Source organism: Macaca mulatta, chromosome 1, assembly GCF_049350105.2.
Source record: "Macaca mulatta isolate MMU2019108-1 chromosome 1, T2T-MMU8v2.0, whole genome shotgun sequence".
Taxonomy (NCBI): Eukaryota; Metazoa; Chordata; class Mammalia; order Primates; family Cercopithecidae; genus Macaca; species Macaca mulatta.
In genome coordinates, this window is record NC_133406.1 from 106,135,734 (window position 1) to 106,161,901 (window position 26,168).

The 26,168-nt window shown below is 44.7% G+C and overlaps 1 protein-coding gene across 3 annotated transcripts; it reads left to right on the forward strand.

Annotated features, from left to right (window-relative positions):
- The first annotated feature begins 1,944 nt into the window (after window positions 1–1,944).
- CD48 (CD48 molecule) lies at window positions 1,945–18,117 on the forward strand. Of its 3 annotated transcripts, none has more exons than XM_077940393.1 (4): window positions 1,945–2,126; window positions 11,720–12,022; window positions 15,416–15,673; window positions 17,730–18,117. In XM_077940393.1, exons 2-4 carry the CDS (start codon window positions 11,734–11,736, stop codon window positions 17,807–17,809), a joined length of 627 nt encoding a protein of 208 aa, XP_077796519.1. In that variant the 5' UTR covers window positions 1,945–2,126; window positions 11,720–11,733; the 3' UTR covers window positions 17,810–18,117. The 3 variants fall into 3 exon arrangements, with proteins under 3 accessions (XP_077796519.1, XP_014969114.2, XP_014969105.3); XM_015113628.3 differs by having other exon boundaries at window positions 1,945–2,085; XM_015113619.3 differs by lacking the exon at window positions 17,730–18,117 and having other exon boundaries at window positions 1,945–2,085; window positions 15,416–16,447.
- The last annotated feature ends 8,051 nt before the right edge of the window (window positions 18,118–26,168 follow it).

Genomic DNA, 26,168 nt, shown 5'->3' on the forward strand with positions numbered 1-26,168 from the left:
ACCTTGTTTCCTGATAAGATGTTATCAATGACAATGAGTGCCGGAAACTTCATTAGCAATTTTAATTTTGCCCCATCCGATGGTCCTGTGATCTCGCCCTGCCTCCATTTGCTTTGTGATATTTTATTACCTTGTGAAGTACGTGATCTCTGTGACCCACACCCCATTCGAGCACTCCCTCCCCTTTTGAAAATCGCTAATAAAAACTTACTGGTTTTATGGCTCGGGGAACATCATGGAAACTGCCGACATGTGATGTCTCCCCCGGACACCCAGTTTAAAATTTCTCTCTCATGTACTCTTTCCCTTTATTTCTCAAACCAGCCGAGATGCTTAGGGAAATAGAAAAGAACCCATGTTAAATATCAGGGGTGGGGTTTTCCCCCAGTACTTTCCCAGCCTCTGATAACCACAATTTTACTCTCTACTTCTATGAGCTCATTTTTAAGCTTCCATATATGATTGGGAACAGGTGGTATTTATCTTTATGTGCCTGACTTATTTCACTTAACATAATGTCCTTCCAGTGTGAGGATTGAGGAGAGCAGACATTTTATTGTTCATCTCCATGTTGAGAATCAGAAATATCCCCAATTAAAAAAAATGATTACAAATATGTTATATCAGGAACTGTGGCTTGCCTATGGGTCCTGGGTGGGCAAATAACTAATTTAAATTCAATAGGAATGGGCTTGAAATGTCCTAGACCAAGATATGATTTGGCTGTGTCTCCATCCAAATCTCATCTTGAATTGTAGTTCCCATAATCCTCACATGTCTAGGGAGTGACCCAGTGGGAAGTAAGCTAATCACAGGAGCAGTTACCATCGCGAGGTTCTCGTAATAGTGAGTTCTCACTAGATCTGATGGCTCTACAAGGAAGGGGCTTTCCCCATTGTTGCTCAGTTCTTCTCTTTCCTGCTACCATGTGAGGAAGGATGTATTGGCTTCCTCTTGCACCATGATTGTAGGTTTCCTGAGGCTTCCCAAGCTATGCTGAACTATAAGTCAATTTAACCTCTTTCCTGGCCAGGCACAGGCTCATGCCTGTAATCACAGCACTTTGGGAGGCTGAAGCAGGTGGATCACTTGAGTTCAAGACCAGCTGGGCCAACATGGTGAAACCCTACTAAAAATACAAAAATTAGCTGGGCATAGTGGTGCTTGCCTGTAATCCCAGCTGTGTAGGAGGCTGAGGCAGGAGAGTTGCTTGAACCCAGCAGGTGAAGGTTGCAGTGAGCCGAGATTGCACTGCTGCACTCCAGTCTGGGCTACAGAGTGAGGCTGTGTCTCAAAAAAACAAGACAAAACAAACAAAACAAACCCCCTCTTTCCTTTATAAATTACCCAGTCTGGAGTATGTCTTTATTAGCAGTGTGAAAACAGACTAATACAGACCACAGGGGTGGGAAATCCATTCTTTTGGGCCAAGTAATCTTACTTTTCTTCTAATGTTCAGTGGATAGGCTGATGTCAAGCTTCAAATGGTGAATTATCATAAAGGAAGAAGAGTAGAGGGTGGTGCTGGGGGTAAGAGATGCAGCACTAAGGCTATGTGGGTCTGATTTCCCAGACTACCTGCTCTGAGTGACACCTAACCAGGCTTGACTGGGCACCTCCTATGTCTTAGCCCCTGAATTAATCAGAGTGATTCTTTCCTGGGAACAAAAAGCAGATATTCTCTATCAGGGTCTCTTAATCTTTTCTGAGTACTGTCCCCACTGAGAGTCCAGTAGAAGCTATGAATCTTCTCCCTACAAAAAAGCACTCATGTACATTCAAACAAAATTGTTCTCAGTTTCCGTGATGCTCTTAGATAAAAAAATTTACAAGGCCTCCTGTTTCTGGTTTCTGGGGCCCCACACAAGTGTGCTGGGTGGAGAGAAAAGCTCAGTGTTTTTTTTTCTCTAACCCTATTTGGTAAGTTCCCTTTTTAGCCCTGGCCTCTTTCTAGCCAGGCTCTCAACTGTCTCCTGCGTTGCTGGGAAGTTCTGGAAGGAAGCATGGGCTCCAGAGGTTGGAATCGGTGTCTGGCTCTGGAATTGCTACTGCTGTCTCTGTCACTCCTGGCGATCAGCATTCAAGGTACTTTCTACCAACCGTCTGCCTGTGATTGTGCACTGAAGGTATGGTCAGTTGGGAAAGGGGAGATGGGATGTAGTTCAACCCTAGAAGCCGGATCTGGTATCTGGAAAGCAGATATTTCCATTCCAATACCATGGCCATGGCATGGTTGGGGAACCTTTCTTAGCACTGAAGAATTGAGCTTCATCTCCTTTCCCAAGGGGATGTAACCAAAACAGGACCCTGGGGAGAAGGAGAAGTAGGCTTCTCATATTTTGTCCCTTGGCTGGTGGTCCATGAAGTTGTGGAAAAGTGTTTTTTCATTTTGAATAAGAAGAAGCTCTACACTGACAGCTGCCGTATTTTATGCTCTGACACATTGTACTTCATTAGGCATTCTTTGAGACCTCTGTATATGTGAGGTGTTGTGTCCTGAGCCAAGGTAAATGACATTGTCATTTACCCAAAGAAAAGATAGATCAAAATTGTAGGAAGAAAAGCTTGGAAAGGATTGCTGTCTGGGGTCTCCAAATGAGGGTCTGAGAAGAGGCTGGAAGTGCGTCAGCAACAAGGGAACCTTAACGCATCTGATTACTAAGAGTTAAGGTCCATTCCTCTGCCACAGCCTGTTCGGTCCCCGTCATGTGCCCAAGGGCTGAGCTAACTTTCCTTCTTCTGTTAGAGCTGCCTCACCCTCTTTCTTCATCCATCCTTCTTATGCAGCTGAGAAGCAGCAGTGAAGCCTTTGACTTTCTTGCTATTCCCCCAAGTAAATACTCAAGTCTTTTTAATTTAAAGGGCTTTAATGCTCACCACTCCGAGGATAACAGTAAAAAAGAAACAAACATGCGGTAGTTACACCGTGGCATAAAATGATGATAGTTTGTAACTTTTAGGGAGGTGAGGGAGAATGTGTGGAGGATAGGTCTCTCACATGCTCTGCCTCTCAGGTAGAGTCCTTTGGTTCATGACTGTGTGAGTCTACAGCTGTATGGGTTCTGTGGACCTGACTCAATGCATAGGACATTGGTATGGCCTTGGGAGTTGGGACGGACGTGAAGTATTCATCTAACTATTGGGAAAAACAGGGTTGCCAATGAGAACTGGAATATTTCAGGACTTTCTCTTGGCATACTGAAAACATCCTGACAGTTGGTCGTTCTCTGACTTCTTTTCTAGGCTTCATCTTGGTTGTGTATTCTTCTTTGAAACATGCAGACCACACCTGATTGTGTTATCCTTTGAATGGATAATACTGGTTTTGATGAGGTTAGGTTATCTATTTCTTTTTTTTTTTTTTTTTGAGACGGAGTCTCGCTCTGTCGCCCAGGCTGGGGTGCAGTGGCCGGATCTCAGCTCACTGCAAGCTCCGCCTCCCGGGTTCACGCCATTCTCCGGCCTCAGCCTCCCGAGTAGCTGGGACTACAGGCGCCCGCCACCTCGCCCGGCTAGTTTTTTGTATTTCTTAATAGAGACGGGGTTTCACCGTGTTAGCCAGGATGGTTTCGATCTCCTGACCTCGTGATCCGCCCGTCTCGGCCTCCCAAAGTGCTGGGATTACAGGCTTGAGCCACCGCGCCCGGCCAGGTTATCTATTTCTATAACCTAGGTTAGTAAAATACAAATTAAGCACTTACTGGGTGTCAGACATTGTGCTAGGCATTTTGTATACTTTTTCATTTAACTTTCATTAGAAAATAGTGAGGTGGCTATTATTATCTACATTTTTCAGATGAGAATACTGTCTTTCAGAGAGATTGAGAAATCCTCCTAAGGGCACACAGGTCTAACTTCCAAACCATTTTATTACGATTTTGCCTTTCCTAGACTAAGGCCAGAGAATCTTGATGAAGGTCAATGTGCCTAAATCTCTTAATTTTACTGTTTGCCTTAAAAGAGGTGTTTTCTCTTACCTCTGGCTTATGTACATGCCTTCTTTCCACCTAGATTTCCCTCCCTCCTCCCCTCTCCCTGCCTCTCTTTTAGGCATCTGTTTTCATGTGACTTCTTCCTGGACTGTCTGCTTGTGACTGTGTTCTGAAGGCATGGTCAGATTGGAACCTCAGGCTCCAGATTATGGTTTGTGAACTGCTTGATTGATCATCTGTTTCCTTGAACTTTATGAAGACAGAAACCACGTGCAGTGTTGTGCTGCTGCACTTAGCACAGGCCTGGAGTGTGGCATGTGCTTGATAAATAATTGTTACACAAATGCATGAACAACTTCAAAAAGTTTCCTTTTGAATGATACATCCATATCTTCCTGAAAGTGCAAGTAGTTCTCTCCTCTGCAGTAAGGGATGCTTCTGTGGAAAAGTTTGAGAAGCACTCTTAGCTCTCTTCTTCCTTCTCTCCTCAGACTTGGGTTTCTCAGCTCTTTGGTTTCAAGGCAATGATTCAGGGCACGCTCCACAACTAGCCAATTCCCCATCTGTCCACAACACTTAGCAGGGTGAAGTAGAAAGAGTATTGTACTAGAAATGAGATGACCTGTGTTCTATCTGGTTCCATGCTGTGGGATTTTCAACAAATCATTAAAGCTTCCTGAGGCTCAGCTTCCTCAGCTCTATAATGGGTATAATAATCTGTTCCTCTTTTCTTCAAGGGGTTACTATTAAGATCAAATAAAATAAAAAATGTGCAATTGCTTTGCATTTGTGACACACACACAATCTGATACAGGTGAAAGCCTGGAAAGAGCATCAGTAAATTCCTAAGCCGCAAGCACTCACCTGAGCCCAAGACCAGAACTTCTGTCTCTTAAACATCTTCTCTAGACTTTCCAGACACATGTCTAAAACTTAACTCATCATCTCTATTCCTGCTATGTATTGCTATTTAACAAGCTGCCACAATACTGTGGCTTAAAATAATAATGATTTACTTTGCCCACAGATCTGGGGGAAGACTGTTCATCCTGTCTCATTCGGTGCTTTTCATGTGCTTGCAATCACATTATGGTGTGGCCTAGAGTCATGCAAGGCTCTTCACTCACAGGGCTACTGCCTGAACTGAGGGAGGCTCAAAGAGCTGGGTGGCTGGTACCACCCAGCGGAAACCTCCCAGAGTTGGTGTCCCAAGAGAAACAGGCAAATGCTGCATGGTCTTTTCTAAGCTAGCTTTGCAATTCACACTTCAGTTGTATTCCATTCATTAAAGCCATCACCAAGCCTACTCAAGTTCAAGGGGAAGGGGCACAAAGTCCATCACTTGATGAGAGGACTGTCAAAAAATTTACAGACTTAAAAAAAAACAAAAAACAAAAAACTACTACAATCCTTCTTCCCCCAAAACCTACTGCTCTTCCACTGTTCCCCACCTCTATAAATGACATCTCCACTTGTCCGGTTGCTCAGGCCAGAATTCTAGAAGTCATCCTTGATTCTTTCCCCTGCTTCTCATGCCCAGTGAGTAAGTCCTGCTAATTCTACTTTCAAAAATATCTCTCAAATATGTACAATTCCATCCACCCCCATGCTATCTATCTTAGATCGAGCCACCATTTTCTCTTATCACCAATTTCCACAATGATGCGCTATTCTAACTTCTCTATTTACTGTACTCTCTTCTAGATAACCTGTTCTCCACCCTGCTGTTGGTATACATTTTCTAAAATGGTTCTCTGTTTACTTCACTCTTCTGCTTAAAATCTTCAGTAGCCACTGTGGTAAATGAGAAAGCAGAAGCTGTGAGTGTAAAGTTCACATTTCATAATAAGCTCACTTCCTGGCCTCCTTAGTCTATGTTTTGCCAGCGAGCTACTTCCTGTTCCATAAACAAATCTCATTTTGGTGTTTCTGGGCTTTTGATTCTTTTCCCGTTTTGTTGGACTATTCACTACCCCCAGTCCTTATCTTTCCCTTGTTTCATCCCACTTAGACTAATTCCTTTTACAGAAGCCATTCTCAACCCCCAAATTCAAGTGATGTGCTCCCTTTTATATGCTTTCTAAGCATTCTATATTTTCCTTTTCCTAACACTTATCATCAGTAGTGAAAGCATCTGATTAATTGTGTGGATTCACTGGAATGAAGCTCAAGGGAAGGAGCTGCATCTATCTATTGTATGCATACAGAGTCAAGTACATAGTAACTGCTTACTGCATAGTTATTAGATGAGTGAATACATGAGGAAGTTCATGTATGCATGTATGCATGGAGGGATGGGTGGATGGAGGGAGGAAAGAAGCAAAGGAAAGAGGGAAGGAATAAATTTTGTCATTGTTTCAGTCAACCTGGGATCTCAGAGTAGCTCTTACTGGCCCTGATAAATTCTTTCTCGCATTTCCCACAGTGGCTATTTCAAACTTTCACCCTATCCTCAAGCCCCCTTACCTCAGTCCTCTGCCCTCTCAGCAAGGTATGTGCCTCCTTCTTTGCAGAAGAAATGGAAACTAGAGACCATTAGGCAGGAGGCCCTTCAACTTCCTGCCCACTATCTTCAAACTAGTAACTTTTCTCCACCACCAACTGTCTTTCCTCCTCCTCTTTTCCTTCAGAGGATGAAGTATCCCTCATCGCAGCCAAGACCTGTGCCATCAACTCTGCTCTGAGACCCCCTAGCCCAGGCTCATCAATTACCTCCCTTCTCTTCATGTCTTTCCTCCACTGAATCCTTTCCTTGGCTTACCATAGATTAGGTCTTTCCTTCTTTGAATAACACTAAGAACAAAAACAAAATACTCTCTACTTTTTCATGACCCTTTACATAATGCCCTACCATTCTTTTTCCCATTCAAATTGCAATGTCTGAAGAGAAGAGTCTATTTTTATTGTTTCTCCTTCCTCACCTTCAAATTGCATTGCAATGTTGCCCATTGAACTCATTATAGTTCCCATCTCAAAAAATAGTAGCCTACTCAGCTTCTCACCAAGACACAAACCTGGGGTCTTAGTAGCTATTGCAAAATTACTTCCTAAAAAGGTTTGTACAGGCTTGTTAAATATTTAATCTTATGAGAGAGCTCCAGGTAACTCTGTCTCCACATCTTTAATGCTCATCTTCTTTTCTTCCTTAAGAATTTTACTAGAAGCCATGTGTTTTGTTTTTATTATTTTTATTTTTCTCAATATACAAGAAAACCAAAGAAGTCAACCATGTGTCTTGTTTTTTTTTTTTTTTTTTTTTTGAGTAACCAGAACTTACTCTTTAAAACCTTTCTCTTTCCTGGGGAGACTCTTTGGTATGGGATTATGACTTCCTTTGACCTGAATTTTTTCCCTTTACAATTCTGTTTTTCTACAGACAAGAAACATGGGTGGGCACAGGCAGGATCTGGTTCTATTTGTTCTTTTTTTTAAAAAGCGAAAGTGAGTTTATTAAGAAAGTAAAGGTATAAGATCCAACTTTGTTACTTTATCCCAACCATCCAGACATATCACCAAATACTTCCTGTTAGAATTAAATCAAAATAGTGATTTTTTAAAAGGTTGCTTCACCTACTTCCTAAAAGATGGAATTGTTAAGAAGGCAAATCAAGATTTTATCAGCAGTTAATCACTTCTTTATTTCTCAGTAAGAAGTTACAGCCAACCATCAGGACAGCCTTTTTGGAATTGTTACACATGGGTGGTTAAGGAGGGAGGGAGGAAAGTTACAATATTGTATGCGTACCTGTCATCAGCACTCATAATATACTGAAATGGGCTGGGCATGGTGGCTCACGCCTGTAATCCCAGCACTTTGAGAGGCCGAGGCTGAGGTCAGGAGTTTGAGACCAGCCTGACCAACATGGTGAAACCCCGTATCTACTAAATACAAATAATTAGCCAGGCATGGTGGTGGTGTATGCCTGTAATCCTAGCTACTTGGGAGGCTGAGGCGGGAGAATTGCTTGAACCTGGGGGATGGAGGTTGCAGTGAGCCAAGATTGCACCACTGCACTCCAGCATGGGTGACAAGAGCAAAACTCCATCAAAAAATTACATATACAAATGATCTGTCTGGTGTTATTACCTGCCTCTGTCATCAGACAGTGGATTGTGTTATCTTCCTGAGTGTATGAGACATGCTGGGGAGTCTGCCAAGGATGACCTAGCTCAGTACTTCTCAACCAGGGTGAACATGGGAGAATTTTGTCCCTCAAGGGACATTTGGCAATATATAGATACATTTTTGGCTGTCACAACTGGACAAGTGTTACTGGCACCTAGTGGGCAGATACCAGGGATTCTGGCAAACATCTTACAATGCACAGAACAGCTCCCTACAAAAATGAATTATATGGCCCAAAATGTCAATAATGTCAAGACTGAAAAACATTGATCTAGACTGCCTATTATGACCACTTCTATTAATTCATGTGGAAACAAGTAACAGAAGGAGAACAAGTCTGGAATATGTCTAGTGATTTTAAAATCCTGGAAAGAATGTCCTCCTAGGCTGTATGCTCCAAGAGGCCAGATACTCTATCCACCTTGCTGATAGCAGAGTCTAGCACAGTGTCAAGCATGTTGTGGTTGTGCGATGACTGTTGCTGGCTTGAACTGATTTTGTCAGAGGGATTATAGGGCATGGGCTGGACCAATCAGAAGCACTGTAGAAATGAATGCCTAGGTATTTCTGAGTACAAACAAGGACAGGGTAAGCACTCAATAAACATTTGTTGAATAGATAGATGAATGGTTGGAAAGCTGAATGAACAGGAACTTGAAAGTCCTGGGGATACAGATAAAAATCTTTTAGTGGTTGAGAATGTTTTGGAAATGATGGATATGTGGAAAGTGAACAGCTAGTATACATCATGTTGAAGAGCACAATTGAGTTTTTGTGTGGCAGCATATGACACCAGAGTGATATAGGACATATTTCCTCTTCTTCTACCTTTAGCTTTTTTTATACTGCTCTTTTTTAGGCTTGGTATACATATTCTAAGTTCTCTCTCCACAAAAAAAGCCAACAGACCTCACTTCATCTTGTACCTTGTCCTTATCATCTTTTCTTTCTCCTTACCTTAACCAAACCAGGTTTTTAAAAATACCCCGAGGCTTATACAATTTGGAGTATTGTCAAGAAAAAGAAAAAGAAAAGAACAAAACTAAATACAAATAGGAACAAAAATAAATTCAATTAGAACAAAAAAAGAAATCCCAGGGAATTAGTACAAGTTTAAAAAATACAAATACTACTCAGATCATGAGAGCAGAAAAAATAGCACCATATTTTTAATTAATGAAATGCCTTCATGCTTCCATAATACTTTGCTACTGAATAGCTCTGGCTGTTGTTCACTTCCAACCTGCTTTCTCCTCTGCATCCCACCTGCAGCCCGATTGCAACGTGTCCACGGCCATTGCCGGTGAGTCAGCGCAGAGGGCAGCAGGAATAGTCCTGGATGCAATTGCTTCACTGAAGTGGCTAGCAGGAACTTCCAAGAGTTTGCAACCCTCATACATGTATCCCACTAATCCGAACTAAGTAATTCCCATTTCTACTTCCCCTTAGCCAGATTTCAAAATGCCCATAACTGAGATGCCAACCAACAAAAGTGGAAATGTGATGAAGGGGATGTTGTGGTAGACAGAGGCCGTGGTCTAATTATTTGTGTTTAAGATATGTTTTGTAAAATGGATTACATGAATACACTGCTAGGGCTCCTCCAGGGCCATCCAAGAAGCCCTGAAGCTTCAGCTTCATCACTTTCACAGAGAATCTGCCTCTGATCCAAACTTTGTGAAATAATAGTTTAAACAGTCTCCACTTTCTTACCTTCTAATAACTTGCTTCTAAATATATTGTAAATGCACACACAAGACATGAGCCGTTTTTACAGGAACACTTTTTTTTTTTTTAACAGGACAAAACATTATTAAAGCTAAAATGTCACCATCTACTCTCCCCAATCCCACTCCCTCTCTGACTGTGTCTCTCAACATCCAATCCCCTTGCTCACTCCACACTACCCACTCACCGCCTCCTTGCTGTTGTTTACGTATGGCAGGCAAACCCCTGCCCCAGGGCCTTTGCTCTGGCTCTTTCCTCTGTCTGGGTCCCTCTTACGCCAGATATCCTCTTGGCCACCTCTCTCCTCCAAGTCTTTGCTCAGATGTGACCTACTTATCACCTTATAAATGAAGTTCACCCTTTTACCCCTACCAGTACTTGTGACTCCCCTTACCCTATTCTAGGTTTTCTCCTCTGTCATGGCAATTATCACCTCCTTACATACTATATAGTGTGTTCGGTTAGCGTGTTCATTGCTTACGTCTTTTCACCCCACTCTAACGCAAGCTCGGTTAAGGTAGGGATCTTTGCTGCTTAGTTCACTGATGTATCCCAAGTGTCTCAAATCGTGCCTGACAGATAGTTCTCAACAAACATTAGCTTTTAATCATCCTTTGGCTTACCTTAGTGGTCATCTCCTCCGAAGAGATTTTTCTTAGTATTTTCTCAATTTTCTATCCCTACCCTCCAGATAGGAATACATTCCCATAGCCCACTGTGTTTATTGTCAGGACTCAGAAAACAATGCCCCAAACTCATGGCCTCAGAAGCAGCCTTGGAAGGGAAAGTTTTTCTCTGACCTTCTCCTGCTCTCCTGTCTATCAGTCCCATTCTCCCCTAGGCTAGCCACAGACACTGAAATCCCTCTTTCCTAAGGCGGGCCATAGAAGCCAAAACCCCTTTTCCCCAAAGCCAGCTGTAAAACTTAAATATACCACCCTAACTTTCCTTGAGCCTTTCTATGTAAAAAAAAAAAAAAAAAAGCCATAAAGAAATTATCTGACCTATCTTGTTTAATTGTGAATCATAAGACCCCCATTCTAGAGAGGGCCTGCCCCACACGCAGGAGGAAGGAAGGAATCCGGCACAGAAAGACCAAGCAGAATCTAGACAGACAGGCCTTGCTGGGTTTTCCCCAAACAGTCTATTGGCATTCGATCATACCCTTTTTGTCCAATCATATTTCTCCATGACTGTTTTGTTTCAACAAAGCAACTCCATATGCTTTGTTGAACCTAAGCATAAAAACGAACGATTTGCCCTGGACTGTTTAGTTTTCATTGGAAGTCCATTCATTCCCCAGGCTCTGCTTACACGTTAATCTGTATGCCTTTCTTCCTTAATCTGCCTCTTGTCAGTGATTTTTGGCAAACTTTCAGAAGGGGAAGGGGAAGCTTTCCCTTGGTCCCCACATTACCTTTATAACAGTCACCAATATAACATATTAGGATTATTAGTTTGTGTGTCTGTCCTCCCACATTGTTGTATTAAATATTTTTAAATAGAATAATGTACTTTTTATGTCTATGCCTCTAGGGACTAACAAAATGCTTACTGAGCTAGGAATAGACAGGAAACACAAGACCAGAGAGGAGATATGACTTGTCATCAGTTTACTTGAAATTCTACTGGTATGAGAGTAAGGGAGAGAGCCAGGCCCAACCTCAGTTGGCCTTACTCAATTCTTTTATTTTCTGGGGATAGTGCTAGATGAATTATAAGCAACACCCCCTTCCCCCATGCCCACTTTTCAAGCTCCAACTTTTCTTGAGTTCCTGAGCAGGAGACCTGGACTTCCAATGAAAACCATACTCACTTCTCCTAAGCAGAAATCCCTTCCTTCTCGCCTGTTCCACCAGCCCAGGCTATACCCTAGGCCTCTCAGCAACACTGCCTTCTCTATGTCAGGTCTGACTCTGACTCTCATTGGCAGGTCGCTTGGTACATATGACCGTGGTCTCCGGCAGCAGTGTTACTCTGAACATCTCTGAGAGCCTGCCTGAGAACTACAAACAACTAACCTGGTTTTATACTTTCGACCAGAAGATTGTAGAATGGGATTCCGGAAAATCTAAGTACTTTGAATCCAAATTTAAAGGCAGGGTCAGACTTGATCCTCAAAGTGGTGCACTGTACATCTCTAAGGTCCAGAAAGAGGACAACAGCACCTACGTCATGAGGGTGTTGAAAAAGGATGGGTATGAGCAAGAATGGAAGATCAAGCTGCAGGTGCTTGGTGAGTCAGGGGAGCCAAAGGGCAAATCCCCACTCCAGTGGCCCCGGATGGACCACTGTGGCTTCCTGGGAGGCATGGGGCATTCTCGGGGAGGAGGAGAGGAAAACCTCAGGACAGGTTTGATTCATTTTTCCTTGATGCAATTCTATTTGGGAGTAAGCCGAGGTCAACAGACCCCCAAATTAACAATCTTAGGACATTTAACACCTCTTCTGAAGTTAGTGAGTCTGAGCTTTGAAGAGAAGGAAAACTAGAGGTTTCCTATTTCCTTCATTTTGTCCTGTGATCATCCTAAATCAGCTCAGCTCATCTTAATTATATCTCTGAAATTAGGTTTCACTGGACTTAAGATAAAAGAGAATGTATTAATATAAAGAATGGGGCAGGAGTTATTAGGAGAATTTTTCAACTTTCATAATGGGCGGGACAAAAAAACTTCCACTCATAGCTACAGTCTAACCAGTTTATATTGAATAAGGACCAGGACATTATACTTGGAGCCAGACAGACTTGGGTTCAAAACTCTGGTCAGTTGCTGACTAGCCATGCAAACTTGAAAAAAGATCTTCACATCTCCATGCCCATATTAGGTAAGACTCTTTCGATAGCAAGTAACAGAAACTAATCCAATGTACCTTTACCAAAAAAGAAGAATTTAGTTTAAGAAACTGGGGCTATTTAAAGCAATTAAAAGAGCTAGGAAGTGCTGAAGGGGAGAAGATTGAAAACCAGGGTCAAGCTAGAACCCCTAGCTTCAGGAATCTGTGGACTGTGCCTATGGATTTGGATTCCTGCCATTTTACACATGTTATCTCTCAAAGCTTAGACTTTTGCTCCTCTGAGTTTCAATTCTCAGGGCAATTTAAAGACAGAGAAACTGATAGTCCCAATTTAGTTCAAGTATGTGTACCTGATATAAACAATTATGGTGAAAGGGTCAGATTATAAGGCAGAAACATGGATATGGGGAGAGCTCCAGCGGTTGGGGTATGCAATTCTTGTAGAAGAGTGGGGCTAAGTGTCCAAGAGTGGTGCTCCCTTGAGAGCCTTAGGTTCTTCATCATATTATGAGAATAATTCTACTTACCTTTTAGGATGTTATTAGTATCAAAGTAGATAAGGAAAGTGAAAACATTTTTTAAAATGTCAAAACGTGCAAATGAAGAGTGTTGTATACATTCAAGTTCCACCAGCCAGACAGTCCCTGATCCAAGCAGATTCCCTTCTCACTCTTCTTCCATGTCATATGGGCTGAAAATTCAGAAAGTCCTGGGAACAAAAATATTCAAGGTCTCTTACAGTGGTTTTCTGGTTAACACGCTCGACAAGATTTTTTTTTTTAAAGCCCTAATGTGTATCATTTACCAACTTTGTAATTTCTGTGGTTTAAATACCACTACCACAGTTGATTTCAGTAAACTAATGGTTTCACAAAAAGCTTGCAAAATTTCTGAGTACTTAAAAATCCACAAACTGTCTTGGGCTTCAGCATACCCTGCCTGAGGGTAAGATTTCCAGGATGTGGTTAGCAGAAAAAAAAATGGTCCTCTGGTCCAGCCCAAGCATTTCTGACAGCTCATAGCGAGCATCTTGGAGCTGGACAGCCCAAGCTGGCTCAATTAATTCCATCAGCAAAGTGTCCAGTGCTATGCTGATCACCATGGGAAATGCAGAAGGAATGTAAGATATGAGGCCAGAACACAGGAAATGATGAAAACCAGGATAAAAATTGCTCAATTAAAGCATGTAGGGGAAGTCCAGTCAACTTTTGTCTCCTCTGTAGTCTGAGCAATCTTTTAGCAATCTGAGATTGGCTTCACAGAGGAGACAAAACTAGAGTTCTAGAGACTAGATTGGTAGAGCTTCTAGAGCCTCTCCACACATACAACCAAGAGACAAGCTCTGATCTGGTCAATTCTCTGCCATATTTTAATCTTATGGGGTTTGAACTGCATTGATTCTGCAGATGTTTTGCCCTTGACCAGAATGAAAAGATCTCAGAGGACTGCAGGTAAACCAGCCTTAGCCAAGGAAAGACCAGATGCAGGGACTATCTCTCATTCTCTCTGGCAGCAGTACAACAATAATAATGGTAAAATGACCTCTAGAATGTATGCAATACTTACATTCTGCAAAAAGCAATTATCCATGACAGGTGACATTTTATCTTTACTAGCATTGTGTAATGAGGTAGAGTCAGTTTACAGATGACAGCAAGGGGTTTAACTACCTTGCCTAATGTCACTCCACTAGAGTCAAGTCCAGGACCCAGACTGGTCTCACTCCAAAACTAGTGTTTCTGTGCCTGCTTGCCTCCCTTCCCTTCCTTTCCCTTCCCTTCCCTTCCCTTCCTTCCTTTCTCTCTTTCTCTTTCTTCCTTTCTTTCTTCTTCTTCTTTTTTTTTTTTTTGAAGGTCTTCTCCTTCTCCTTTTTGAAGGTCTGCTGGAATGCAGGGGTACAATCATAGTTTATTGCAGCCTCGAACTCCTGGGCTACAGCAATCCTCCTACCTCAGCCTCCTGAGTATCAGGGACTACAAGTGCACACCACCACAGCTGGCTACTTTTATTTTCTATTTCTTTGTGAAAACTGAGTCTCTCTATGTTGCCCAGGCTGGTCTCTAACTCCTGGCTGCAAGCAATCCTCCTGCCTCAGCCTCCCAAAGTGCTGGGATTACAGGTGTCAGCCACTGCACCTGGTTGTGTTTTATCCTTTCTATCTCATAACTACTTCATTCATTCTTTCACAAGATACTTATAGAATACCTGCCATGTGGCAGGGATTGTGCCAGACATGGAGATACCAAAGTTAGCAGACCAATCTGTTTGTCACAATTGACGTGGCTGGAAGTTACATGAAGTTCTCTGTAGCTCTGCCAGAGTCTACAAGGCTGGCACCTGCACTGGATAGTTGTGCAAAGGACTTTGCCACGCACAGGCAGGTACCTCTTACCTTAGGACTCTTGCCAAATCTGAACCCGATAATTCTTGAGAGACAGACCAGTCAAGGTGCCTGCCATGAACCATTGCTAGAGAAGGGTCCCTGAGCATCTCAGACAGTTGGTATACTAAGTCTGACCCCAGCAAGTCTCTGGGCTATTCGTTCAAACTCACACATGATCATAACCCCATTTTGTTCCCAGAGCATATAATGGACTCTGGCGCCCCCTCCAGGACCCAGCTTAGCTTCACTGCCTAGGAGCAGCGCTTGCAGTCTGTGAGGCCTCAGGAGGTCAAGGCTGCTCACTGGCTCCCTCTGTAGAACTTCTTCTTCATGACTCTGCCTCCTGGGGCACTCAGGCCCCTTCCCTGGGTCCCTTCGTTCTTTGTTAGCTAAACCTTCATAGCACGAATGCCTCACTGTCTCATCTTATAACATCCTCCTCGCTTTCAGACCCTGTACCCAAGCCTGTCATCAAAATTGAGAAGAGAGAAGATGTGGATGACAACTGTTATCTGAAACTGTCATGTGTCATACCTGGCGAGTCTGTAAACTACACCTGGTATGGGGAACTCCCGAAGGAGATCCAGAACAGTGTTCTTGAAACCACCCTTAAGCCACACAAACACTCCAGGTGTTATACTTGCCAAGTCAGCAATTCCGTGAGCAGCAAGAATGGCACGTTCTGCTTCAGTCCACCCTGTACCGCGGGTAAGAAGGATCCCTGGGAGCTGAGGGGGGCACAGGGTAACTGGAGTTCTGTTGAACGAAGAAAGGCTGGGGGTTCTATGCAGCCTCCTTGCACGGTGTTGTGGTCAATCCCTAAGGTGTCTGGGAGAGCTGGGAGATGTGGGTTCTGCCGCCAGCTCTACGACCAACTCCCAGCCAGCTCACCTCACCTTCGTGGGACTCAGTGTTCTCACCTGCAAAGGACGTTTGACAGAGATCTCTGATGCTTCTCTTCCCTCTCCCGGTATAACAAAGCATAGTCCTGACACCTGAGGCCAGGGTCATCGTAGAGCAGTCTGAAACATCAGGGTGAGCAGGGAGAAGGAAGGGCAAGTGGGCAAGCAGCTGTCTAGAGGAGCTTCGTTCGACAGCCAAAGTCAGCCAAAGAAAGAGGGACCGAGGTCGTTAGATAGCCAAAGTCAGCTAAGGAAAGAGGGACTGAGGAGATGGGCCTGAGAGAGGCCATCGAACAGGCATGAGAGCCTGAGCTTCAGGCGAAGCTTCTCCTCCTCAGGCTGATGTTCCTAGGTGAAGTTAGGAAGCCAAATTCCCCTGTCTCCTGGGAGGATCCACTCATTGGAGTGTCACACCTGCTCCAGATCAGGCCTACACTGGTGCTAGCATGGGACAGCTAAGGCCGTGGGTTTTAGAGTCGGTCACAGCTGAGATCGCTTCTAGGACTGTCACTTACTAGCTAAACAAGTTTCTTAGCTTCCCCAAGTCATGTTCTTCCTAAATAAAGGACAAAATAACAGTTCTTATCTCGTACTAAGGATTCAATGAGACAAGACATGGAACCTGCCTATCACAGTGCTTGACAAGTCCTTAGTAAGCGGGAGCTAAATGAGATGCAGTCTCTTAGAGTTTTAGGGACCCCTTAATAAACTTGGATCAGTATCTCCAGCACTCTGGGCCCTGTACCCTCCACAATCCTGAAATCAGATCCCTGAGCCCTGGCGTACACATTCTTCTAGAATAACTCAGACCTGAGGTGCTCACCTTCACCTGTGACCCCTGTCATGCCCAGTCAGCAGGGATTCTGGCCTCTGAGAACGTTGCTGTTTCATGGTCTTCCTGGGCTCTGTCTATGCTCCTCATCTGCACTGATTTCTTTATCTCTACTCTCACATGTGGACTACGGAGCCTGCATGCTCTTCCTTATTCTTCCTGACTCATTGGAGTTAGGAGCAGCCTCTCCTGATATGCCCTGTTCTTCTGCCACCACAGAGCCACTGTGACAGTTTGGTGTTTGACCATGAGAACACAATTTAGCTGGTGGTTCCAATACCACTTTCATATCAATATCACATCCTGAGATCCAGAAAAAGGCAGAAGCACATTCCTTGTCCTCTATAAAATGGGTGTGACTGTTCATCCGAAGAGTGGGTTAAAACAATAATAAATCCATTTTCTTTTTGGAAGGGTAAACCCATCTATCAGTTTTTAGTCACCCAAATTATCCTAGAAAGCGCCCTCAAACTCCCTTCCCTATTGTATCACTCATTCCTTTTTTGTTTTGATTTTCTCCAGCTCAGCCCTGCCCCACCCCAGCATCTAAGTTTTCCTTCCATCCTCTTTCTTTTTCTTTCCTTTTCTGTCTTCCTTTCCCTTCCCTTCTTCTTTCTAGCTAGTGCAGATACTTAGTGGGGTGGAGAAACAAGGAAAGGAAGTGATCCTTTTCTCTCTAAAGTCAGTTGTGCATTGTATTATGTGGTCATCTGTCTGTACCTGAAGAGCTACCCTACCTCATTGATGTCCAGAGTAGGGCAGTGATGCTTTCCCAGGCCACAGATATGTCAAGATAACCTTTGAGCACAGGACCCAGCTAAGCCAGTGATATTTAAGGAATTTCTGCACTTTTTATACTTTATGTTTGGGGAGATTGAGGAAGAGAATGTCCCAGGCAAATACGATGGGATTCGGGGAAGAAATTCATTCCACTGTTCTGTGAGCTCCCACACCAGTGTCCAGTAACCCTGCCCCTTCTCAATACATTAGTCAAGATACCTAAGTGTATAGGATTTTCTTGCTCTTTCAGCCCGGTCCTTTGGAGTAGAATGGATTGCAAGTTGGTTGGTGGTCACAGTGCCCATCATTCTTGGCCTGTTACTTATCTGAGATGAGCTCTTTTAACTCAAGTGAAACTTCAAGGCCAGAGGATCTTGCCTGTTGGTAACCATGCTCCTCACCAGGACAGAAACTGTATAGGATGAATGGAAGCATGCTGCTGAATTATCAACGAGGATTTTCAAGTTAACTTTTAAGAACTGGCTATTATTTAATTTTATATCTCTTGGTGGTTTTCTAGTAAACATATAGACATAGAGATACACACATGTTTTTCCCACCAAAAATTGTGACAACACCGTGAATGTTTTATTATTTTTTTAAAAATAAACATTTGATATAATTGTCAACTAACTGAATTCCTGAAGTTGTCCCAAATCTGTCAGACAGTGCCTGCTCCATCAGCCGGGAGAAACTGGAATCTGGAAACACAGAGGGGAGAGTCTGGGGCCACTGGCTCCTGTGTGTCAACACAGCTGAGGAGCCAATTTGTGCTACCTCTGACTCTTATTCCAACATCCATGCCAAGCCTCCTGGGGTGCCAGCTCCCCTGCCAAGCCTTTGCCTCCTTTCCAATGGCTTGCCTTGCTCTGGCCCCTCTGAGGACCACTCTCCTTAAGTCTGCTGCAAATATAGGTTCAGGCTTGCTCCCTCAGAAGGAAGGATGCAGCTCTATCTCATAAGAAGCCTTCCTGCCCCACAGGCCTTGCGCAGGGAGCTGAGTTCTCTCTCCTCTTTTCCATTGACGCTGTGTGGGCAACTTCTCAACTCCCAGTTGTTTCATGGGATCCCAAAAAACCTTCAGATCGACACAGTGGTCTCACCAGAGTTGTCCACTATGTGCAGGTAGGAGTCCCCAGGCCCACCAATGACGTAACACCTGGGATTTTTGCTTAATGTCCCCTCCTCTAAGTCTCCTCATGTGCCTGGAGCTGAGAGAGTCACAACAGAATGCAATTCCCCTTCAGAAAAATCTGCCCGCCACAGACTGCTCGCCTTTAAAACCAGACCAGCCTCCCTAACCGCATTTGTGGCCCTTCCCTCCTCACCCCATCTCCTTGGTGATAGAGACGGTGCTGTGTGTGTTTGCCACACCTTCTCATTTTCCCCTGGGTGAGTGAAAAAACTCCTTGTCCCAGCTACTTTTGTGTTTAGCTGGAGCCATGTCATGAAATCTGCCCAAAAGAAAGTGGGTGGAATGGATATGGCAGGAGTGAAGGACTTCAGAAAGTGGGGCTACATGATGCAAGGAACTGCAACGGAGCCATTGCTTGGAAGGCAGCTGCCTGCCCTGCATTGCACAAGCATGATAAGAAAGGTAGGCTTTTGTCTTTTCCACAAGTCAACCTGGGCTCCCGAAGAAACCCACCACCCCAAGACCAGCCTGTAGTCCCATCCAAAATAACTTCTGAGCAGCCTGCATCCCCATCGGAACTCACTTCTGAGCAGCTTGCATCCCCATCGGAACTCACTTCTGAGCAGCCTGCATCCCATCCAAACTAAGCCCTGAGCAACCTGTCTCCTCATATGAACTCACCCCCAAACAGCCTGCATCCCATCCGAACTCACCCCTGAGCAGCCTGAAGCCCCGTCCGAACTCACCCCTGAGAAGCCTGCATCCCCATCCCAGCTCACCCCTGAGCAGCCTGCATCCCACCAGAACTCACCCCTGAGCAGCCTGCCTCCCACCAGAACTCACCCCTGAGCAGCCTGCATCCCATCCGAGCTCACCCCTGAGCAGCCTGCATCCCCATCCCAACTCACCCCTGAGCAGCCTGCATCCCATCCGAGCTCACCCCTGAGCAGCCTGCATCCCATCCGAGCTCACCCCTGAGCAGCCTGCATCCCACCAGAACTCACCCCTGAGCAGCCTGCATCCCACCAGAACTCAACCCTGAGCAGCCTGCATCCCATCCGAGCTCACCCCTGAGCAGCCTGCATCCCCATCCCAACTCACCCCTGAGCAGCCTGCATCCCACCAGAACTCAACCCTGAGCAGCCTGCATCCCATCCGAGCTCACCCCTGAGCAGCCTGCATCCCCATCCCAACTCACCCCTGAGCAGCCTGCATCCCCATCCCAACTCACCCCTGAGCAGCCTGCATCCCCATCCCAACTCACCCCTGAGCAGCCTGCATCCCATCCGAGCTCACCCCTGAGCAGCCTGCATCCCATCCGAGCTCACCCCTGAGCAGCCTGCATCCCATCCGAGCTCACCCCTGAGCAGCCTGCATCCCCATCCCAACTCATCCCTGAGCAGCCTGCATCCCATCCGAGCTGACCCCTGAGCAGCCTGCATCCCATCCGAACTCACCCCTGAGCAGCCTGCATCCCATCCGAGCTGACCCCTGAGCAGTCTGCATCCCATCCGAGCTCACCCCTGAGCAGCCTGAAGCCCCATCCCAACTCACCTCTGAGTAGTCTGCATCCCTATCCCAACTCACCCCTGAGCAGCCTGCATTCCCATCCGAACTCATCCCTCAGCAGCCTGCATCCCCATCCGAACTCATCTCTGGGCAGCCTGTATTCCCATTCAAACTCACCTCTGAGCAGCCTGCAGCCCCATCCGAACTTATGGTTGAGTAGTCTGCAGTCCCACTCGAACTCACCTCTGAGCAGCCTGCATTCCCATCCGAACTCACCTCTGAGCATCCTGCATCCTGCACATGGACCATTTCCATTACCTTTCTGCATCCTGCACATGGACCAAATCCACCCTTCTCCTTCCCCTCACTTTTCTCAGTGAAAGAAGAGGTTTTCTTTTCGGGAATGTCATGCCCGCACGCGCGCGCACACACACACGCGAGCGCGAATGGCATAAACAAGCAGTAAGAAGGAAACAAATGCCACTTTCTGTCACAAATACGCACATTGCTCAGCTGCTAAGGAACCAGCGCACCTCTGCGGACATTGTATTTGTATTATTTCCTTGGAAATAATACAAGTTACTTGGAAACCTGAGGTAAATCTCACCTTAGATGGCTCAGGTCACAGGCACCAATGGTTCCCTGCTCCTCCCATCCCTCAAGGCAGTGCCAGACACATAATTTGTGGGGCTCAGTGCAAAATGAAAATGGTGGCCCCCCTTGTTTAAAAAGCAAGGAAAATGTGCCAGTAACAGTACTGAAATATTAAGCTTTTTCCTTTTTTCCACAGTCTCTCTACTTGAATTGGCATTTTTTTATTTGCTTGCTATTTAATGCTGTTCTAAGTAAAGGCAAATTAAAAATTTAAATTTTCGTGAATTTTACTTTTTATATTTTGAAATGTCAGTTTTAAATGAAAATAAAATATTTAATTCATATTTGGAATCATTGCAATTACTCAGTTCATATTTCATGGCTTGTGCATGCATATATATTTTGTTCTTATTGGAAGTGTGCAAACGCTGCAAAAATCCAACTTAACTTTTTTATTTTACTTCTTGTTGCATACATGTTCTTCCAACACTCTGTGACAGCCAGTGGCTCCCATAACGTGACTACTTTGCACTTGCTTTAAGTTTCACTGAACTCCCACACATTTTAGGTAGGTCCGCTGGAGTGCCATGCTCATAGGATATGAAAAAAGAATGGTGGCAGATATGCAGATTCCACGTATCTTCCCTTCTCATCTGCATGCTCCATTGTCCCAATGGACTTCAGTGAAAAAGCAGAAGCTGAAAGAGAAAATTATCAAGAATTTCCAGATAGTGATAGCAACAGCAGAGCACTAACCCAGGTACAGGACCCTTCTGACCTGGGGCCCCGTGTCACTGCACAGATCACAAGCTGGTTAAGCCAAATTTACCTCAGAGACAACTAATATCTTACACCAAGGCAACAGCCTTCTCTAGAAGTCACAAGGCCTGGTTCTTACGTTCCCCAGCCCCTGATATGTTTCTATGCATTAAAAGTTAGTAGAAACTAGGCACAATGGCATACATTGTAGTCCCAGCTACTCCCAGGGCTGCGGTAGGAAGATTGCTTGAGACCAGGAGTTGGAGGTTTCAGTGTGCTGTGATCGCACCTGGGAAAAGCCACTGCCAGTCCTGCCTGGGAAACAAAGCAAGACTCTGTATCTTAAAAAAAAAAAAAAAAAAAAAAAAAAAAAAAGGGTTAGTGTGTTCCCTTCTCAGTATACACAAGCCCATTTGTCTTTGTGCAAAGAGGATACTCCAGAATTTGCCTCAAGTTCAAGTCATGAGTAGCCTCTAGTGAACTGAGGTCTCAGAATAAGTTGCTTCCCCTTGTCCTTCAGGCAGCTCAGGCAAGCTCCGGCACTGCCCTCTGCTGGCTCCACCGCAGCAAGTTTAAGTAAAACTTAAAGCCTTGGATTAGGTCAGTGCTTCTCAAACCCTAACTTGCCAGCAAATCACCGGGAGAGCTTGTGAAAATGCACACTCTGAATCAGTAGGTCTGGGGTGGGAACCAGCTTGTCTCAACAGCCAGCATGAGGTTGCACATGGAAGGCTGGCAAGGCCAGGAGCTCCTGTGGACTAAGAGAATGTAACCCTCATATCTGGCTTTGCACAAATAAGCAGCTTGGATTGGGCCCTTGTGTTGGGACCAGGTAGGGGTACATATAAATAGACCTGGCCCCTCATTTACAGCCTATATTTACCAAGTGCTTACCTATGCTAGGGGTCCCATGCTGGAAGCCGCTTACTAATAAGGAACACTGGCTAAGCCCATGTATGTTCCAGGCTCTGTGCCGAGCTTTCATTACCTGAATGGCTCTTTTCTTTTCTTTTCTTTTCTTTTCTTTTCTTTTCTTTTCTTTTCTTTTCTTTTCTTTTCTTTTCTTCTCTTTTGAGACGGAGAGTCGCTCTGTCACCCAGGCTGGAGTGCAGTGCTGTGATCTCCGCTCATTGCAAGCTTTGCCTCCCAGGTTCACGCCATTCTCCTGCCTCAGCCTCCTGAGTAGCTGGGACTACAGGCGCCCGCCACCACGCCCGGCAAATTTTTTTTGTATTTTTTTAGTAGAGACGGAGTTTCACCATGTTAGCCAGGATGGTCTCGATCTCCCCACCTCATGATCTGCCGGCCTCGGCCTCACAAAGTGCTGGGATTACAGGCGTGAGCCACCGTGCCCGGCCGTGGCTTTCTTTAAGGAACAGGGCTGCAGGTTGTTTGGAGTGGAATTGTTTCCGAAAGTCTTCATTGAGGATTTGGACTTTAAATGGTTTCCTTGGCCAGAATAATTTTACACAACTGTTGGTATGATCAAAGCAGCCTTAGAAAGCCTTAGAAAGAGAGAGAAAGGACATCTCTCATTGTCCCTTCTTGTCCAGGAATAAAAGGATCAAGCTCCTCCGCAGTGTTCTTGCGCTATCTTCAAGTGCATTTGTTAAAGTGGCAGCTCCTGCACCTGGAGAGTGTGCTCTCTCTTCCCCACAATTCCTTCCACTCCTCCTCCCCCACCTCTAACCTCCTTAGAAGACTGCATGGTGGGGCAGAGGATGGATTTAGCCCAGAGCCACCTGCACCAGCTGGCAAATGCTAACCACAGGCTCTATTTTCTTTCACCAGCTGCTCTGCCCAGCCCTTTGCTCCAGTTCGGTGAGAGCCCACTCCTTTTGCCTGGTCCCCTCCCCCAACTCCACCCTGTCTGTCTTTCCTCCTCTCTCCTCCACCATCTTCTTCTCCTACAAATTTTTGTCGCCATCATGTTCTATTCCCATCATCTTTCCATCTCTCATTTTTCTGTTCCTCTGTCTCACCCTATCCGGCTGATTATTTTTTTTCATAACTCCCGCTTTTCACCCAGACCTCACCATGCCAATTCTGCCTCTGAAGTTCCAGCTGCCCATGAGGGTCTGCACATCCCCTGACAGGCAGTGCCTTGGTTTATTTCCTTCCTCCTCTACTGACATAGGAAACATAGTTCTCTCAAGAAGTGCCTCCTATCCCCATGACTAACTTGGTCAGAGACTCCCTAAGGAGCCAACAACGCAGCAAACACGTTGGTTGGTTCTCTCAACAGATATTTGCAATAGGATTCCCAGAGGCACTTTTCCTAATGCCTCATATTAAGGGCTAGGACAAAAAGACTTCACATTCTAGAAAGCTGCAAATAAATTGCGGCAGCACCACCTCTAGGGCTTAGGAAGGGGTGACTGAACTGGTTTTACTACCCCAGTGCTCTTCACCCCCACTCTATATAAACAGAGCCGACTAGGGAGAGAAGAGAGAAAGAGGATCATCAACATCAAAAGTGTTGGAGTTTGGGGAGACCTGCAGCCTTCCCCTTCCCTTCCTATGGGTAAGTTTCTCCACCCATAGCGCCAAATGAAAGAGACCTCCAAGAGTGCCCCGTGAGAGGTTCAAGGTATGCAAAAGAAAGGGAGACTAAGGTCTCAATTCTAGGTTGGGTAGTGGATCTGTTGATTTTCTTCATGGTAGAAACATGACATTGCAGCAATATCTGGAGCAGCCTGTACACCCACTGTTTGGCATGGCAAAGATGTAGTAGTTTCCACAGTGGACGCTGCAGGCATAGTCAAGCTTCACCTGTCTTGCCACCCTGGCCACCACGTAAGCAGATCCCAGCAGCAAGAGGTTTTATTGATACATCATTGATGAGAGCTGAGTGGGAGGAAGGCCGGAAGAGGCCAAGCCAGAGATCTTCCACATCAGCACACTACTCAGTGGAGAGTCCCCCACCCCCACCCTGAAAGCCGTTACACCTGTGCTCTACAAAAAACAGAGACAACCACCAGCAGCCAGGTAACTAAGACATAATACGGTCCTCTCCTCCTGGCCCTATATCACTTGAGAAGCTGGAACTAGATGAGGTAAAATAGAAGGGGAAAGATCAGACCACACCCTCTTCCCTATTACAGATTTTTAGATCATGAGACAAGCTTGGGCTGAAGTGACAGGAACAAGTAAAAGGGGAGTTTTACATCTGAGCCGTACTGTTAAGTTACTGGAAGTGATAGAAACGAAAGTGAATGATTTTCCCAAAACATCCTTAAGTGATGGGAGGCAGATTTGACACAGTCCTTATGTGAATGGGGGAAAATAGTTCTTTGATGTTAGCTCCCAACACACCAAGTTCAGACTGTTCAAGAAACTGGTTAGATGTGTTCATTGAGCAGCTGCTATGAGTCAAACACCTTTGCAGATTTAACACTGAGAATGAGAATGGCAGGCATAGTTCTTATCTTCCTACATATTTCGTTCTAGTCTGGAAGATAGTCATAAGGAAAATTAGTAATTTAATCCCAATGATGTCAATGGCTGCATGTGTCATGACAATTGCTAGATGGAAGAACTATTTCAGACTGAGATAAGTTAGAAAGATTGAATCTTCTTTTGAGGGTCAGAGAGAGCTTCCTTTTGGAACCGAGACTGAAAAATGAAAGGTGTTAGGTAGGTCAGGAGAGTATGTGTGGAAAAGCTTTCAAGGAGGAAGAAGTAGGAGAATGCAAGGATGGCAGAGAAGGACAAAACAATCTGGTTGCCGGAAAGATTTGCACAAAAAGGTGCCTAAATAAAGCTGTTGCCTACTTTCTAGACAGTAAATAGCTATCTTGACTGGTGGCTCTGGAATAGTAAACCAGTTCTCAAAGTATGAAATATTATTTGTCATAATAATTCTGAGGTTATGATTTCACAAAATCAGAGTCCTATTAATGAAAGAAATCTCTTTTCCTAACGTGACTGAGGCCTGCTTATTTATTTAGAAAACTAGTGAGAAAATCTCACCGGTAGGGAGATTCAGCTGGGATGCAGTGGACCCATCTTCTGCCTAATCCCTTACACCCGTGTTTACCTTTCCCCAGTTTAAAATCACCTTTGAGTGAGCAAAGGAGAATTTCACTTAGCATCTGGCCAAAGATGAGGCATTTGCATTTGTAAAAGATGAGAAAAGATGAAAAGGACAGAAACTGTACCTCCTATATCAGCTGATTGTATGCAGGATACCCAAATAAATAAAGGTGGGGAAGAATTTTGTGGGAAAGGTTTTGTAGTAACTTGAAGAATCAAGAGAAAAGCTAAATATTAGCATCTAGATAGCAAGATTTAATGTGCAAAATTTTAGAATTCTTGATCAAGATGAATCAGCCCCAATTGTTTTCCAGACTTGTGACACTATGCTTCATTATGCAAATTTGTATAACCTTTGTTCTTTCTCAAGTTCCTTGAGATCTACTGAACAATTCAGTAAAGAACCTTATATATATATTCATGGTAAAGTGTGGTGTATTTTTTTCTAAGGAAAAACTAGTAAGGCAAGAGACACTGAAAAGCGTCAGTGATCCCTCCCCAGTCTCTTGCAGGGGCTTTGGAGGGGTAAGACTGGAGAATAATCAGCTCTATTCTTTTGTGAATTTCCAGGTAGAGTCAAAGATAGTTACTGGTAGCACCGGCCAGGTCCTCAGGCCAGATATACCCCTACACAACATAGCCGCTTCATTATTATTA

What these genes read in the sequence shown, in the direction of transcription:
- CD48 (XM_015113619.3), top strand. Translation starts at nt 2,004, where the DNA reads ATGGGCTCCAGAGGTTGGAATCGGTGTCTGGCTCTGGAATTGCTACTG. An exon ending in CCTGGCGATCAGCATTCAAG is followed by an intron (nt 2,086 to 11,719) that starts GTACTTTCTACC and finishes TCTCATTGGCAG; the next exon opens with GTCGCTTGGTACATATGACC. An exon ending in GATCAAGCTGCAGGTGCTTG is followed by an intron (nt 12,023 to 15,415) that starts GTGAGTCAGGGG and finishes CCTCGCTTTCAG; the next exon opens with ACCCTGTACCCAAGCCTGTC.